Raw genomic sequence first — 16,116 nt, 5'->3', positions numbered from 1 at the left:
TGCAACTGCGAATGTGCTGCCACGGCACTCCGTTCCTCGTAAGTGCCACGGTCAAGACCAGTAGGAAGTGTCAGCCCGACTGCATGTTTCGGACGAGATATGATTCAAGCATGACCATGGCTCTTGATGCTGGCAGAAGACACGGCTCTGAATTGGGGTACTCGACCAACAGAAATTACCAGTTGAGGCGGCTGCGAGATTGGCCAGCTTGCTTCGTCTATACCGTCTGTCGTCACAACAAGCCGTTCAACTCCGAGCGAGACATTGTACTTGAGTGCAATACCTCATACTGCCTTATACCGCAGCGAGAGTAGGTACCAGTAGGAAGCCCGAGGACGATAATTGCATATGCCGCTGGCGCCAGCCCTGCTCCCATTCGGTGTCCGGTTGACAGAGTCGCTCATAAGCCAGCCCAGTCATCCACCAATTCTCATGTATCTGTCGACTCACAGTCCGTCATCATCTAGAGAAGCTTCGTCCACACATATCGTATACATATGCGTTCCTTGTCTCAGCGCTTGGAGCTGGCTTGGGAACGACTTCCCACATAGGCAGTGAGTACCCAATAGGTTCCACTCTGGAATAGAAAGGGCCAGCTTTGGATGTCTTATGACAAAAGGCTTTCTGGAAGTCGAGCGCTCATCGTCCTAGCCCAGATCAAGTTCTTCTTGGGTACAATTATGCTTTCCAGTACCTGCAGCATGTGAGCGAGTGCGGAGCTCCTGAGCTGGAAATCGCCGGATGAGTGTCTCGATCCTGTACGAACGCATTGACACTCATCGCTTGTATGACCCCATCCGCTCCAGATTCGAACTGACAATACTTGTGGCCTAAGAGCGATAGGTGCTTTCACAGGGAGTAGAATGGCTGTCGATCGGAATTACCCATATCTGGAGTGGACAAAGGGTTTGGATAGTACATCCACTGTCTGATGCAACGGATAGGCGGTCCATCTATCCCGTAGCCGTGTTGGTTCGAGGAGCACCAACAAGCTGATGGTGGAGGCAGTAATCCTGGAGGGTCGGTAGTCGCAAACTCTGGGTGAACCGTGCTAAGACGAGGAGTTGGCGTCTGGGTTGTTGACAGGACGAATCATCTTCTCAACAGACTTTGACCAGGCCTGTGGAGGATCTCAGCTGTAGGATCATGGCGAAGGGTATCTTTTGACATCAGACAAGGAAAGAAATTGAAGAAGCGCATGAAGATGAGTGAGAATCCAAGGGCCCTGCTTACATGACGCCTTGAATGACGCTCTGCCACTATACCCGGTACCAACTCTCTCATTTTCATTCGGCTGTGGATGGTGCACACCACTCGATTTGCCCCAAAAGCTTGCCCTTTCCAAAGAGGCTGAGCTGGTGTCTGTAAGGGCTGTGCTTCGACCAGTTTTGGAACACAAAGCGCACCCATTCCTGCTAGAACGGGCTGCAGATGGACGAATACGTAGCGTACATGTAGCGTGCCTGAGTAAGTCGTGCAGGGCATGCGAGACTGCCGAGCCACGAGGGCTTTTGGCACTTGTCGACATGGTGTGGCACACAACCGCATCTTTCCATTAAGCTTCTGCCACCCCATCAGCGCCGCTTTGTCGTAGCCATATGGCCGAGAGGCGCGCCGCTTTGTCCATCATTACTGAAGGCGGCCCGCGTGCGTTTGCTGTTGATTGACTCTTGACATGGCCAGGCGGCGCAGCGGAGGCGTCGAAGAACATTCCAGTTGGCGTCGAGAGCTTCTGCCATCTGGCCCACTGGCATCGAAAGGGTTTTTGATAATCTCTGGGACTGTCCGTGGTGCCTCGCCCCGGATGTCTTCCGCCGTCTGAGCTTACATTCCAATGCGCCGATATCAACCTGGGCCCTTTGCGCGTATGGACATGCATACTGTATGTCATTCGTGCTGTATTACAGCCAGCCGTCCTTCGTATACATACCTAGTGATGCTCCTGTATTTTGAACCACGTAGTTGCCAGACCGTCAGCAGGCAACAACTGTTGCTCTCCGTAGATTGCACTTGTGCATGTAATACTCGTATGCCGCGAATTTGGACGATCCCAGTGGTGCGCTACGGCCGGTTTCGATAAACCACCGAGATGCCCCATCTGCGTGGCTCGCTGGTCAGCAAGCCCACCCCTCACACGCTCGCTATCACCGGTTCCGACTTTCTATGGCCGATATCCCTCACGCCAATAATGGCGGCGGCCGACCGCGTCTCACGTGGCGGCGGAAGATCGCGCATATGCACCTTGGAGTGGAGCTGTGGGCACACCAAGTCCATCCCATCCACAGCGGCACGAGGAACCCTGGCTTGGCTTTCTCTAAAGGCTGCCATCCTGGCCAGTCAGAACCAGCCACGGCCAGCGAAAGCCGCCCCCTCCTTGTCCAGGTTCGAGCATGTTGTGAGCGGGACTGTTGCGGCCGGGTCACGGAGGATAGCGTCAAAATGGCAGAAAGGACCCTCCAACGGACATTGCAGGGTCTTCCTTCTGAGAGTGCCATCCCTAGCCATCCCCCCCCAGCGGCAGTTTATGCCGTCATTTGTCGAAAACGCATCCGTCAAACGTTCTTGGACAGAAAGGACCGTTCCTCTCGAAAACTCGGCATCATTCCGGGACTGTACGGCATTACCATAAGGGGTTTTGTGTCTTGTCAAGCATTTCGCCACTGTATGGGAGTCACGTTTTGACAGCCCGAGGGACCCTAGCCGGGTAGGAACGTGCTTGCGCCCGCCCAACGCTTTGGGTGCTGGAGGGGCGTGTCTGTATAGAGTAATCGCCAGGTATGCGAAGCAACGTCCAGTAGGCGACGCAACGTGAGGGCGAGAGGATCTCAACCGTGGCTACTGTACAGTAGCAAGCGTCGGTATCGCTATTGCTCAAGTCGCCCACAGAGATGTCGCTGTCCAGCCAGTGGTAGTACTCCCATCTGATGATTCTGTGGTTAGTCCAGGAGAAATCAATAGCGGTCTATTGGCCCCTGTAGGACAAGGAGCCCGTTAGCTCTTCCTGATGTGATGAAACAAATACAACTACTGAGAAGTCTGTTGTACTGTGTGCAAAGACTCAGCAAGCACTACGTACCTCGTACTTCGATACTCCTTACACTTGTAGGCACTCGATTCTTCCCGCCAGCTCCTCTCCTTTCTGGGAATCCGTATCGGCGCATGTGTGTGTACAGCACCACGCTATGTATGCGCCGAGTGCTGAGAGAGTTGATAGATCGGACGCCTCAGAAGCATGTGCTGTGCTACTTCGTACGAGTGTGTCGGTGGCTCCCCGCTCCCCAGAGCAGCAAAGAGTGGCATGCGAGGACCGGAGCGCACATCATCTCGAATTGGACGCAAGCAGCCTGGTCTCGGGAGCAGCAGGCGAGATGAGCTCAAATCATGTGAAAATGGAGACCTGGGGAACGCAGCCATGGCGAATCGATGGATTAGGTTGTGCCTTGTTTGGTGCGGGGAGAAGATGGGCTTGTGGACGGTAACAGGTCAGTAGCCGTGAGAATCGTAGGTAGCCTGAAAGATGGAGGAAAGGGGTGGTGACACAAGGCTTGCACTTGCCTCGAGAAAAGGCGCATGTCGGACGCGCCTGCGCCTACGGGGCACCGGTACCATGTACGAGTACGGAGAGCTTGCGCGGGCCCGGTGTGCACGGCCAGGTATCTGTACCGGACACCGCAAGGCTGCCAGCTGACCCCCTATCATTTGGCGAGCGACTGCATCTTGGCGCGCTGTAAGATGGAAGGCTGCAGATGCAGATAAAGACAAGGCTGAGGTGCATGTATCTTGAAACGCAGCGCTCTCTCTGCGCTATTCAAGCAATCTTCTCCAAACTCTGCTGCTCACCCGTCCTGCGCCCCTCAGCTTCCATCCAGCAAACATGCTCACGACGTCTGCGTCCAAGCGATTCAAGTGCCGCCCAGGGCGAAACGTGTCGCAGATGTAACTTACCACCTTGGTCGTAGCACCACTGCGAGCGAGTAGCTAATAAATTCCCACCCATCGGCGATTATAGCCTGACCCCCGCCCTTCAGGATCCTTGTCGAAACGAAGAGGTGAGAAGCACTTTGCCCACACGTGCTTGTTGCAGCTGGCTAACGAGAAAGTAGAAGGTACCTGCCATGCGTCCTGGGTTGCGCCGGTCTCTGCCGTACAAGTACGAGTGTCCGTAGTATTGAGGTCATCCAAAACTGTGGCATCAAGCCGCAGCAGCAATACCACCTCCCTCCTGACATCCGAAGTACTGCCAACCTCTACGCCATAAACCTGACGCAGAAGGCTGAATTCCAGCCAGACAACCCAAGACATCTACCACCTGCCTTCGGCAAGGTGGTACCAGCTAGCAGAAGCAGTGCGACGCCGCGTGCAGGAAACGCCCATCGCACATGGACACAAGTTCGTCCAGAGTCGGGCCAATCCGTCCACATGTGCGTGCCTGGGCTCCGTCCGTGCGGCGTCTAGGGCCATTCATATGCTGGTCCGAATGGTCCTTACGTGTGCCACTAACCACCCAGATCAAGCAGCATCGTGTGCGTGGGCTCTGTACATGGAAGAGGTAGCAACAGGGCAGGGTAGTATCATATTGCGCAGGCGGACTAGACGGAGGGCCTCTGGCAATGCCGTATTACTTGCACGGTTACCTTACTCCTACACCACCCTTCATCTTCAACCACCCAAGCACTCCGAGCGTTGAAAAGGTACCCGTAGGAATTGCAATCGTACCTTAGGCAAAAGTTTGGCTGATTGCCAGAGACGACTCGGAGGATACAAGGATGACGCCCAAAGCTACCTTAGCTAGGTATGTACTGACCGCCGTGCTAATCTCTTGGATCCCGGGTTTGCTGTCAAGCTTCTCAGCCAAAATCTGCCGGGCTAGTGGCTGTGGACAAGAGAGACGGTGGCTCTATGGTGGCGCTGGGTTGGAGATGACAAAGTTGCAAGGCCTTTTCAGCTCTTGCTTTCGCAGGGAAACACGGTTCAAGAGGGCACTATGTAGTAACAAGCATTGTGAGCAACGTGCAGCTATGCAAACCGCACTCCCATGATAAGAATGTTCGCCAGCTCTGTTGCTGAGCGTTGAGCGGACTGGACTGAAGCCGCCGTCACAACCGAGGCGCCTCACCGGCGAACCCCTACCACGAACGAGCTTCAGCCCTCTGTTTCTTTGCTGTTATGTTCGTAGCCCTACCGGAAGCTGCGCCATCTCGGAAGCACCGTGGTCTAATTGCTGTGCTCAACAACAGACCTCGGTTGAGCAGTGGCGGTGCTTAGATAGGCAGTACCGATGCCAAAAGTAAAAGAGGCTCGAGGCCGCAAAGAGGCATACTGTACACTTCGTGGAGAAGTTCAGTGCTGCACTGGTCATTAACGAGATGTCAAAAGACGAGAGGCAAAGATCACTCCCGGCCCCTGGCTCCCCAAACACGACCGGTTGTGCTGCCAGATCTAGATGGCAGAGGACAACGGCGGTATGCTCCCGGCCGTGATTCGAACATCCGCGTCAGCCCACAAGCCCAGGGAGGGCCAAACCGGGGCCAGGATCCAAAGCCAATCTGCGTCTCTGCGTCTGCGGCCAACTGGCTTGAGGGGCGTGTGCCTATCGCCCAAGCGGTCCGTCTGTCTGTCGTCCATGGTGGCTTCTCGTGCGCACGAGTTGCTAGCTGCTAGCTGCAGTAGCACCAGGTTGCCTGCATTGCATTGAATTCTGCTCCCAGTCTGGAGTAGCACCACATCCAGGAGCAGGTGCTCGTTTCCTCGTATGCGGTACTGGCGACTGTGGCAGAGACCCGATGCTGCTCTGCCCTTCCTGCCGCCCGCCGTTCCAGTTCGTCGAGCACAATCGGTCTGCGTCTGCAACCCGTCCTGTGCTGGCTCCCCCCAGATTCTCGGCGATATTAGCCTCGAGGTCTGGGTTCTAGGTTCGTTGTGGTGGCCGTACAGTGCAATCCAATGGACGTTTCGAACAGTGCTTCATGCCCCGAGTGGCAGGACGGGCGACCTCAAGGTAGCAGCCCTGTTCGCCGCCCCCCTGTCGTGGAGGGCAGAGGGCCTTGTGGATGGCTTTTGATCTCTGTTGGGATGGTGGAAAGCTTGGATGCTTCATTACGATGCCTGACCTGGAAGAAGAAGTAATACCTCCAGTACTGAGGTAGTACCTTTAGTGGTATCACAGCGGATTGCATGCACAGGTAGCACAGCTGCCAACATCCATCTTGCAACCCGCCTATCATTTCACGGAGCAGTACCAAGTTCGCCAAGTACCGCTACCTCGCGCCATTGAATCCCATCAGGTCGGGGTCGTTTCTCGATATAGCTCACACTGTATGCACGCCGTCCCTCGTGGCATTGAGTTCAGTGCTCTCTTCAATCTGGCCGCCACCTTTCATGCGTTGTTGTGAGTACTCGCGCTCTTACTGCGCTCAAGTACCTGTACTCGGCACCCACTGGTGACGACCCTGCTCGGCCTGCTCCAGCCCTGGTCTGTATCCCAGTCCATGGCCCCAACTCCCCCCCGTCCCCCCCCCGTGCTGCGTCTGTGTCAGAGTAGACAGCGGTGGCCAGGCGACTGCAATGCGCTCTTGGACGTCCCGTCGGCTCTGGAGAAGGGCCTCTGCGGCTTCGAGTTACCTACCTTACCTTACTGCTGCTAGTATGTACTATTACCTGCCGCCCTGCTCCCCCATCTGGGCCTCTGGCCAGTTAGAACAACGAAGTACGCCAGCACTGCGAGTGGATGCTCAGGACCTGGGGGTACAAGTACCGGTACAGGCACAGGCCCAGGCACAGGTAGCGGAGACCTCCCAGGCCGTCTCGCCCTGAGGCGCTGGGGGATGGGTACGAGTGCTTCTGTGGCCCGTCCCCTACATTGTCAAGTATAGCGTACCTCGCCTATGCCAACCTTTTTCTCCGATCCTCCCCCCCAAAAAGTTCCAATTCCAAAATCTCACATCGACCTTCCATTGCCTCTTCTTCTTCTCTTCCTCTCTCCCACATCACCATCCATGCCAAAGCTCATACTTTATGCTCTTGCGAGTCTCCTCAGCCCTTCCGACCATAGTATTCTTCCTCTCTTATTCACGGCGCAGCTTCACATGACGGCCCAGAGGTTCTCCTAGCCCCTCGTGTCTGTGTTGCTCGCGACTCTTCCAGTGAGCGAGAGCTTCGCTTCGCGCTCGCTTGCCAAGCAACCTCATTCCCGTCCATTCATTCCCTACCCGTGTTTGCCCACCGCCGTGAGAGTGCCAGCATTGGGCTTCCCGTCGACTCGATCTCGCAGCACAACGTTCTTTCGAGCATCATTGCCCAGCCGCTGTCCTGAGCAGCCGTCGCCACCCTCCTCTGCCCTCGTCTCTTGGCTGGATACCCACAGGTAGCCGCCGACATACAGGCAACCCGCCCTTCCACGGTCGAGGCACACTCTATCCACGCGATCGCTCGCAGTCACATTGTCGAGAGAATGGAATCGCAGTCGCAGCAGCGAATACTGCCCAACAAGATGGCGGGACTCCCCAATATCCTCAACAGCGAGGAGCGAGCCCCTTCGCCCGTTGTAGCCGCTCCCCAGTTGCGCGATTCTGGATTCTATTCCACACACGAGACGTCAAGCAAGCGTAGGTTGCCCCGAGTGACTTTCCGGACTGTCCCTCCGTCTGACTTGCTCACGATTTGCTGAACAGACGCCTCTACAGCTTCGTTCACGACCGCAGGTCTCAGCCCGGCCGGATCTGGCTACTCGTCCGTCGACAAGACGCCCTCCCCCGTCGCTACCAACATGCTACCTCACGCCTTGGTCTCCCCTGCTGCCAGCAACATGAGCGTGGCCTCCATGGTCTCTCCCAACCCAACCAGCAACATTGATCGGAGGTTCGACCGACCAACTTCGCTAGACACGGCCAGCATCTCAGGGGCAACCCTGGGAGAAGGGCTTGCCTCCATTGCAGGCAGCCGGCGTGAGAGCGTAGACAGCAGAATCGGCCGGGACTTTAGCGATATGCGGCTCGGCAACTCGCCGTACGCCAGCAACAACCAGTCCACATCCTCCATCCAGAACACGCTGCACCAGCAGCGTAACCCCAGGCCCAACTTTGAGGCCCTCGCTGTGCACCGAATCTCAAATGGATACCTGCCCAGCGCTGAGCGAAACCCAGAGCCTGCCAAAGTCGTGCGAACCGCTCCTACGATTACTGGTCCTACAACCGGGCTCATCGCCCGTGCAGCAGAGCCGACTAAGGGTCAGGCCTGGGCTTTTCCTGAGGACGATCTTCGAGGCGGAGGTGACAATCAGAGGGCTGGCAACAACCTCCCGAACAACCACTCGTCCTATGACGTTTCTCGCCGCAGCAGCATCACTGAGTCCATCGCCAGCAGTCAATTCACGACAGAGTCGAGACTGCCTCCGGGTCAGCGCAGATTCGACGATGGCTCTCAGCTTTCACGGATGAACTCATCCGACTTCCCTCCTGTCCACCACCACTCCATTCCTCACAAGCAGTTGAGCGGTTTACAAGCGGAAGAGACCAATGGGGCCTCGGGCTCGCAGCCCTACAGCAGAACCCCTGAGCTGCGAGTGAGCCACAAGCTGGCTGAGCGGAAACGAAGAACCGAGATGAAGGAGCTCTTTGATCAGCTGCGTGATTTGATGCCGCAGGAGCGCGGATCCAAGGCATCCAAGTGGGAGATTCTCACCAAAGGTTCGTAAATGTTTGCGCCGTATCCCTCTTAGTGTCCGTGCATGGAAACTAATAGTGCAATCGCCAGCCATCGCTGAGCACCAGAAGCAGAGTGAGCACATTCGACTCCTCCAGAACCACATCAACACGGTCATGGCCGACAATGAGATGTTGCGGCGAGAGCTGCAGGGAATTCAAATGGAGCGGCACTCCCAGTATATGGGCAGTATGGACCGCCAGCAAGGACAGCAGGCACCTCCCCCGGGACACGCCAGCCAAGCGGCTCCCTACTCATCTGATCCATATGCGAGCGCGCCTCGAACTGAGCTGCCGCCTCTCCGGTCCATCAGCAACGGGATCCCGAACGGCCCTGACTCCATGACGGGCGTGCAGTATGAGGCTCCACGGAGCAACGGATACCGACAAGAGCGATACTAGGGATTCGAGCTTGCCCAACGCCAGATGCTGCAAGAAACCATACCAGAAGATGCCGCACTGGAGTATGCTACGCCGGACTATGGTACGACGGACTACCCCCCGCCTTAATGGTCGCCTACGCTTGGCATGGTGATGGTGCTCATATGCGCCTTCTACGCCATGCACACTTACCCGCATTGTCAACGGAGCATGCGGAGAGAGTCTAAATGATGGAGGAGGACAACGACGTTGGGGAACCAATGCCGTCCCGCCACTCCGCGCTTAGATGCCCTGGATCGATTGTTGTTCGCCTTGCTCAGTAATGAAAGATCGGAATCGAAATCGCAGAAAATCAGAATAAAGAAAAAAAAAAAAAAGAGACCTTGGTCCACCAGACCGACATTTGAAGGCTCGGCATGAAACTGGGAGTTTGTTTTATTAGACTCTGATCTTGGTTTTCACATTGAGGTTCCTGGAATCCTGGATTTGGAAGATGGTTGTATAATTGCGGCAGACGTTGACAGCTTTCTTGGAAGCAGTCATACTCGTCTCCCTTTCTTGACCCATATCTTCCCCCTCATTTTTTCACCCTCCTTTTTTTCATTTTTCATTTCCTCCTCCCTTGTCTCTTCTCTTTTCTTTCTTAATAGGTACTGGACTGTTCTGTGGTTTCCACGCCAGATTCGGTCATGGTCGGAGGCGTTGTTTGATTTTTTACCTTGTGCCAAACACGGCGGCGGAATCAAAAGCTACTTTCAGCTGGGCTGCCAGGATGAGGGATTGGTGGACTTCGGAAAGGGATCATGCAACGGAACGTTTCTACAAAAGGGAGAGAAGAAATGCTTGGTTCTGAGGAGGCTATTGTGATGTATATACCCATTTGCTAAGCAAGCTTGGGGAGCGAATTTACCTCTGGAGAGCGGCCGGCCGTTGGCGGAGGATGACTGGCAATGCCGGTCGTTGATTTCCAATGACGATGCAAGGTAGCAACCGCACGATTGCTGTAGAAGCAATGGTTAATGATGCGGGGACTCCGAAAATGAGAGGTTTTGATCTAGGCCTTGCAAGGTGCCCTTTGCTTTGCTTCCTGAGCAGGACTGGTTCAAGTGACGGTGACTCTCTCTCTGTATGCTGCATCCCATATGCCCTCTCGCGGCGTGCGAGTGCTGTGAGGTTTGATAAGTGCAATTCTCCACGGACAAGGCTGTAGAGGTATGTAGTGGGTGGCGGTTACTTGACCTCATCTTGGTCGTCCGCAGTATGGACATCTCTCTGCGTTCGATATTTTTGCTCTGTTCTTCCATCTATCGGCAGGATGCGTCAAGGCAGGGACGAGGCTCTGCTGCCAAGCATCTTGAGCAAAGGATAAAAAGATAAAAAGACAAAAAAGACAAAAAGAAGAACGATTCAGGTGGCGCAGCCCTGCCGAGCTTGTCGAGTCATCCGGCTTATATTATATGGCTGTGCCTGTGATACCACTCTAGGTATCTGACTGATGACTCGCCTTTGTCCTCATCTGACTCGAATTATTACAGTACGCAGTAGTTGACTGGACTGGACTAGGAACTACCGTAATCCGTCTTGAGTATAAAACGGTCAGCCGGGACGGGGATCGCCGTTGTCTCCAGCAAATACAAGAGAGGCCGGAGTTGGTTCTTATGTATCATAGCGAATGAGTGTGCGGACTTTGCGGAGCGGACTTGCGGATTTTGATTGAACTACTACTATACCTTCCAGCACTATCATCCAGCCCCGGGTTTTCGGGGACCTTGCCGGAGTTTGTCACTGCAATTCGGGCTTCTCATATGAATGAATGCCGTACAAGTACGTAGTAGTTGCCTGTATTATATGAAGGATGGGCATTTTGAGCTTCGATTGGACGAAATTCATCTCTACGGTGGGTGAATATTACCATTTCCTCCTAATTCTTCTGGGGACGCGTGTCGTGGCTTTCGTTCTCTGTAGATGATGACGAAGGAAAAGGATTGGAAAAGAATCAAAAAGAGAAGGATTTGGGCAAACGTGATGATATGGAGTGGGTTAAGACTGTCAGATTGAAAAGGCGTGGTAGGTAAAGACAGACAGAGAGAGAGAGAGTGAGGAAGAAATTGTGGCGTTCGGTTTTTGGGCATCTTTATCGTCCCGGCGGGCGATAGTGATCTTTTAACTCCTTTCATCAGCAGACATTCGATCGAGCACATACAATCAGCCTCCCCTGTCTCTCCTTCCGACCATTCTATCTTCTTTCCTCTTTCTTCTTCTTCACCATCATCATCATCATCTTATCATTACCTATCTGCAACTCATCATTCCTCTTCTTCAATCGCGACGTGGTTGCCAATTGAACCGTATAGACACGCCACGACAACTTCGTACAGTGCATAGGTACCTACCTCCTACATACATAGCCTGCTGCTGCTACTATGACCTCGCTGTACGACCAGCTACAGCAGCACAGCTACACCTTTGGCTCCTCACCTCCCTCGCCGCCCATGGATTCCACCACCTTCACCGGCACCGGCACCGGCACCGGCACAGGCACAGGCACAGACACGAGCCCCCTCAGCAGCAGCGGCCTCGGCGCCAGCCTGCGCAAGCTGGATCGCGGCAACGGCGACGGCGGTGCGGCGTCGCGCCAGAAGAGCTGCAATGCCTGCGTCCGAGGCAAGCGGCGCTGCGACAAGCGGACTCCAAGATGCACGAGATGCGCGACCAAGGGCCTGGACTGCGTCTACCAGCGGCAGCCTCCTCCTCCTGCCTCTGCGTCCTCGACTCTTCCTCAGCAGAGCCAGACTCAGACTCAGACTCAGACTCAGCGGCTGTCGCAGCAGCTCTCACAATCGCAGGCGCAACAGCGGCTATCGTCACAGCAGCAGCAACACCACCACCATCAACACCAGCACCAGCACCAGCACCCATCTCCGCCCATTGCCTCCGCCTCCTCCACGGCAACGGTGTCCTCGTCGTGCGCCTCCGCCGTCGACGGCAGCTGCTCCACGCCCGAGATGCCGCCCGAGTTCGACATGAGCTTCGACATTGAGAGCCTCAGCACCGCAACCGGCACAAACACGAGCCCCGAGAGCCTCCAGCAGGACGGGAACCTGCATCTCGGCGGCGAGCCCCAGGTGCACCACCACCATCACCAGCACCACCAGCCCCAGCACACGCCGGACCTGGGCTTCATCGTGGACCTGATGACCGCCGCCGACGACACCGGCCCGGGCAGCCTGTGGGACCTGACGGGCTTCGGAGTCGGCAGCAAGATGGATCTCCCGCCGGTGCCCGTGGTGCCGCCCTTGCAGACGCAGACGCAGCAGCCAATGCAGTCTCAGGAGCAGGAGCAGCAGTCTCAGTCTCAACAACAGCAGCAACAGCAGCAGCAGCAGCAGCAGCAGCAGCAGCCCGTCCGCGACCTCTCGGTCCTGCAGCACGAGGATCAGTGCATCATGGCCGACGTGCTGCAGGTCCACGACCCCCGCAGCAAGATCGGCTTCATCGTCCAGAGCGTCTCGGACATGTACGTCACCTTCACCCAGCGGCGCGAGGCGCCCTTCATGCACCCGCGCCTGTGGATGGCGCAGCTGCCCAAGACCATCACCACGGCCTTTGCCGCCGCCTCGGCCTACTCGACGCGTACGCCGGCCACGAGGGGCTGGACGCTCAAGGTGCTGCTGGACGCGGTGCGCGAGGTCCACCGGGACGGCGAGAGGGCGACGACGCACGCGGACCGGCTGGCCAGGGTGCAGGCGCTGCTGCTGCTCAACTCGATGCGCATCTTTGACGGCGACGTGAGCATGCGGGCGGCGGCCGAGAGGGAGATGAGCGTGATGCTGGCGTGGGTCAAGGACCTGGTCGTGGTCAAGAACGAGCTGGAGGAGGGCTTCCCGCCGGCGGTCTTGATGACGAGAGACAAGCCGCCAAAGAGCTGGGAGGTGAGTGCATTAAATCATACACACCTTATCTTCTTACAAGATCGAGAAACTAACTCCTCTTTTCTTCTGTTTAGAGCTGGATCCTGCTCGAATGCACAAGGCGAACCATCATGATTGGATTCGCCATCATGTGTCTCGTCTTTGTCCTCAAATCCGAAGAAGGTTTGTATCCCCCCTTAATCTCCCCAGTGATGAACCGCTCAATTGACGCATGCTACCACCAAAACCCAGCCCCCGCCGACTTCTGGGAAGACGGCCACAGCTTCACGGCCTCGCGGCACCTCTGGGAGGCTACGTCCTCGGTCGAATTCTTTCGCGCCTGGCGCGAGAAGCCGCAGTACTGCATTACGGATCTGAGCTTCAAGGAGTTTTGGATGTATGCGCGGCCGGACGACATGGATGAGTTTACGAAGCTGATGCTGACTACGTGAGTTTTTTTGTTTTCACCCTTTCCCCCTTTTTCTCTTGATCTCTTATTGTAAGGAGGTTTCTTTTAGGTTTCAATGCTAACTGGGTGGTTTTCGGTTATTATAGGCAAGTTGGTGTTGATGCCATTGAGCACTTTCTCACCGGCGATACATCTATTCCGGTGCAATGAGCTACAAAATCGGAAAACAATGGCATCAAAGTCGGAATTTCTCTGCCATGAAAACGAACAACGGCCACATTTTCAATTCAAGGTATATCAACACAACACAACGAAATCTCCCATCTCAGCAATCACACACACAGCAAATATATCCTAAACCAAAGCTCCGAGAGTCAGGATTTACGGGAAACATACATACCACTCTTACAAAGGAACTCTTGGTCGGGGACACGGTATGAGGCGTTGGGTGCATTTTTTTTTTTTTCAAAGGGAAACGGCCTCCCTTTTATTTCTGTGAAAATCTTGTCATTCACTCATAAAGAGGGGGTTAATTTATGGTGGAATATCAAGTTGAAGAACGGACATCATGTCTTGGATCAACCAGCTCATTATAGAGTCGCGATGCTGGACAACGCGCATCATCATCTTGGGTTTTTGTGGGACACTTACGGCTATGCATTTCGGGGAATCATTCGGGTCATTATCGCTCCCATGCCGTGGACACTGGGAATGGGCGAGAAACATGGCTCGGCTATAAGAGATAAGGACACAGAGACAAAGGGCAAACTTCTATGCGACGTGTGATGTTGACTGAACTCAAAACATCGCTTTTCATCCATTTCTCTGTGGTACATTTGGTGACTCATGAGACAAAGAATTTACGAGTAAATCAACGTCAAATTCCCAACCCTAATCTGGCTGATATATCCCTGGTAAGCAAAGAGGCAAAAAAAAAGAAAAAAACAGAAGCAACAAAACCATCAGACAAGTCAAAGAAACCAACGCCGAGACCATTTTCACACATCATTCCCATCGTATTTTACTCTTTTGAGGTACCACGCACATGCGCTGAGATGCGATGCAACAGACTCTCCGAGCGACCATCTCCGAGCAGCCAATAAAGAAGCAGCCAGTATATTATCGAGCAGCCGACAACAATTGGACGTCTTAGATTTTGCCCGGCTTCATCAGGGGCTGGCCTATGAGGCCGCCCAAGGGAGCATGACTGAGCGTCACCTTGCCGTCCTTTGCATCCTGTCGCGCGGTAGGCGGACTGCCCATGTCATGCACCATCTCCCGAGCCTTCTGGCGCAGACCCCTCTTTGCTTTGCGCTCGTGGACGTCCAGCAACGGCTTGCCTTCCTTCTCCTTGTAGGTGGTGTAGGCGGTCGAGGCCGACGAGAGGGAGGATGTCTCGGAGCTGGTGGATGGACGCCGCAAGGCAGACGCGGTGCTGGAGGGGGCGTCGGACATGGCTGCGGGCGATGTAACGTATGGGAGCACTCTCGTATACGGCAGAGGCGAAAGAATCCTCAGAAATGTGTGATGCTTCCTCAACGGCCGGACTGGCTAGCTTGGGTGCGCTCTCGCAGCCGAATTGACGCAAGCTTGCAGCTTGATGATGCGACTCGGGACACGAGGGCTGGTCGGTGAGTCCACCGTCTCTTGACCGAGGGTAAGGAATCCGCTATAGTGTGTCGAGGTCAAGACGAGACTTGACCACTTGGGCAGCACTAATAGACGGGGGACGCCTCGATCTTGTTGGCTGATTGTCCGAATTGATTCCCAAGACAGCAGGAACAGGAAGCCGATGGGCAATGAATAGACGCCAAACGAAAGTTGATAAGAAAACAAACACAGGCGTAGCAGCGAATCGCTTGGATTGGACTGGATTGAGAGAAAGAAAAGAAGCGTGAGGGGGTGGCGCGCCCAGGCTCTTCTTATTCTGCTGCAATCCCCAACTTGCTGCCGGCAACGACTAAGAGCAGCAAGACAGGGCTAGAGGTGCGAGCGAGATAAACAGATAGGTAATCCTCGTAGGCACTTGTAGGCTCAGCTTGCGGTTGATGGTGTGGTCACTGCGGTCTCGAATCCCGGCCAGACTGGCCCAGTTTTGATTCGGGCATGGCAGCCAGCAGCACAAGCGGTTTGCCGGGCCATCCCCACGCTTTTGCACTCTCGTCCTGTCGCTTCCCCAGTTTCCCGTCCTGGTTCTCTTGCTCAGGCTCACGCTCACACACCGGCCGGGGACTGGCAGCTTAGCACATGGGACAAGCGCGTGGCACAAGACGCTAGCAACTGATGCCATCCCTCGACTCGTGGCTCTCTGTCGTCCGTTAGTCTGGCCCGCCCCGTTCGTTCGTCATTGTGATAATGCCTGTGCTATAGCCAGCAATTCAGCAGACAGACATCACCAACCGTGCTGTATAGCCGGCGGCCCAACTACTTCTCTCGCTGTCTCTCTCTCTAATCTCTCGTTGCTGCTGAGGATCCGGCAGGTAGACAGCAGGAACCCGGCTCAATCCCCCCCCCTCCAAGCTGTTGATAACCCCAAGGCCTCTGGCCACTCAGGCTCCTCCAGCTGCGGCGCATCCCTGCAGTTAGTGGGGGAAGAGCCAGTAATGCTTGATAACAGATGGCCGCTGCGGGGGCCTAGAACGAGAGACGACGCTGGCACTCTGCATCGTGGCGTCTTTGGGGCGACGGGTTTGTTTCTGGGTAAATAGGCAAGAGA

At 55.2% G+C, this 16,116-nt stretch overlaps 3 protein-coding genes across 3 annotated transcripts; 2 read left to right on the top strand and 1 right to left on the bottom strand.

The window, feature by feature from the left end:
- The first annotated feature begins 7,023 nt into the window (after positions 1–7,023).
- Positions 7,024–9,443, top strand: TRIREDRAFT_122371 (uncharacterized protein). Its single transcript, XM_006966307.1, has 3 exons — positions 7,024–7,604; positions 7,671–8,684; positions 8,752–9,443. Exons 1-3 carry the CDS (start codon positions 7,451–7,453, stop codon positions 9,099–9,101), a joined length of 1,518 nt encoding a protein of 505 aa, XP_006966369.1. The 5' UTR covers positions 7,024–7,450; the 3' UTR covers positions 9,102–9,443.
- A 2,129-nt stretch (positions 9,444–11,572) lies between these two features.
- TRIREDRAFT_78895 (uncharacterized protein) lies at positions 11,573–13,610 on the top strand (the record flags this gene model as incomplete). The annotated part of the gene is made up of 7 exons (XM_006966306.1): positions 11,573–11,844; positions 12,070–12,205; positions 12,236–12,364; positions 12,461–13,012; positions 13,087–13,174; positions 13,244–13,439; positions 13,547–13,610. The coding sequence occupies 7 exons, from the start codon at positions 11,573–11,575 to the stop codon at positions 13,608–13,610; spliced, it is 1,437 nt and encodes a 478-aa protein (XP_006966368.1).
- Positions 13,611–14,549: 939 nt separating this feature from the next.
- TRIREDRAFT_108405 (uncharacterized protein) lies at positions 14,550–14,855 on the bottom strand (the record flags this gene model as incomplete). The annotated part of the gene is made up of 1 exon (XM_006966184.1): positions 14,550–14,855. One exon carries the CDS (start codon positions 14,853–14,855, stop codon positions 14,550–14,552), a length of 306 nt encoding a protein of 101 aa, XP_006966246.1.
- Between the last annotated feature and the right edge of the window lie 1,261 nt (positions 14,856–16,116).

The sequence above is a fragment of the Trichoderma reesei genome (genome assembly GCF_000167675.1).
Source record: "Trichoderma reesei QM6a unplaced genomic scaffold TRIREscaffold_12, whole genome shotgun sequence".
NCBI lineage: Eukaryota > Fungi > Ascomycota > Sordariomycetes > Hypocreales > Hypocreaceae > Trichoderma > Trichoderma reesei.
This window is presented reverse-complemented; position numbering and strand designations above follow the sequence as displayed.

Excerpts from the sequence above, each read along its gene's own strand:
- TRIREDRAFT_122371 (XM_006966307.1), top strand. The coding sequence starts at position 7,451 with ATGGAATCGCAGTCGCAGCAGCGAATACTGCCCAACAAGATGGCGGGA. Across the intron at positions 7,605-7,670 it reads ACACGAGACGTCAAGCAAGC|ACGCCTCTACAGCTTCGTTC; the intron begins GTAGGTTGCCCC and ends TTTGCTGAACAG. Across the intron at positions 8,685-8,751 it reads GTGGGAGATTCTCACCAAAG|CCATCGCTGAGCACCAGAAG; the intron begins GTTCGTAAATGT and ends TGCAATCGCCAG.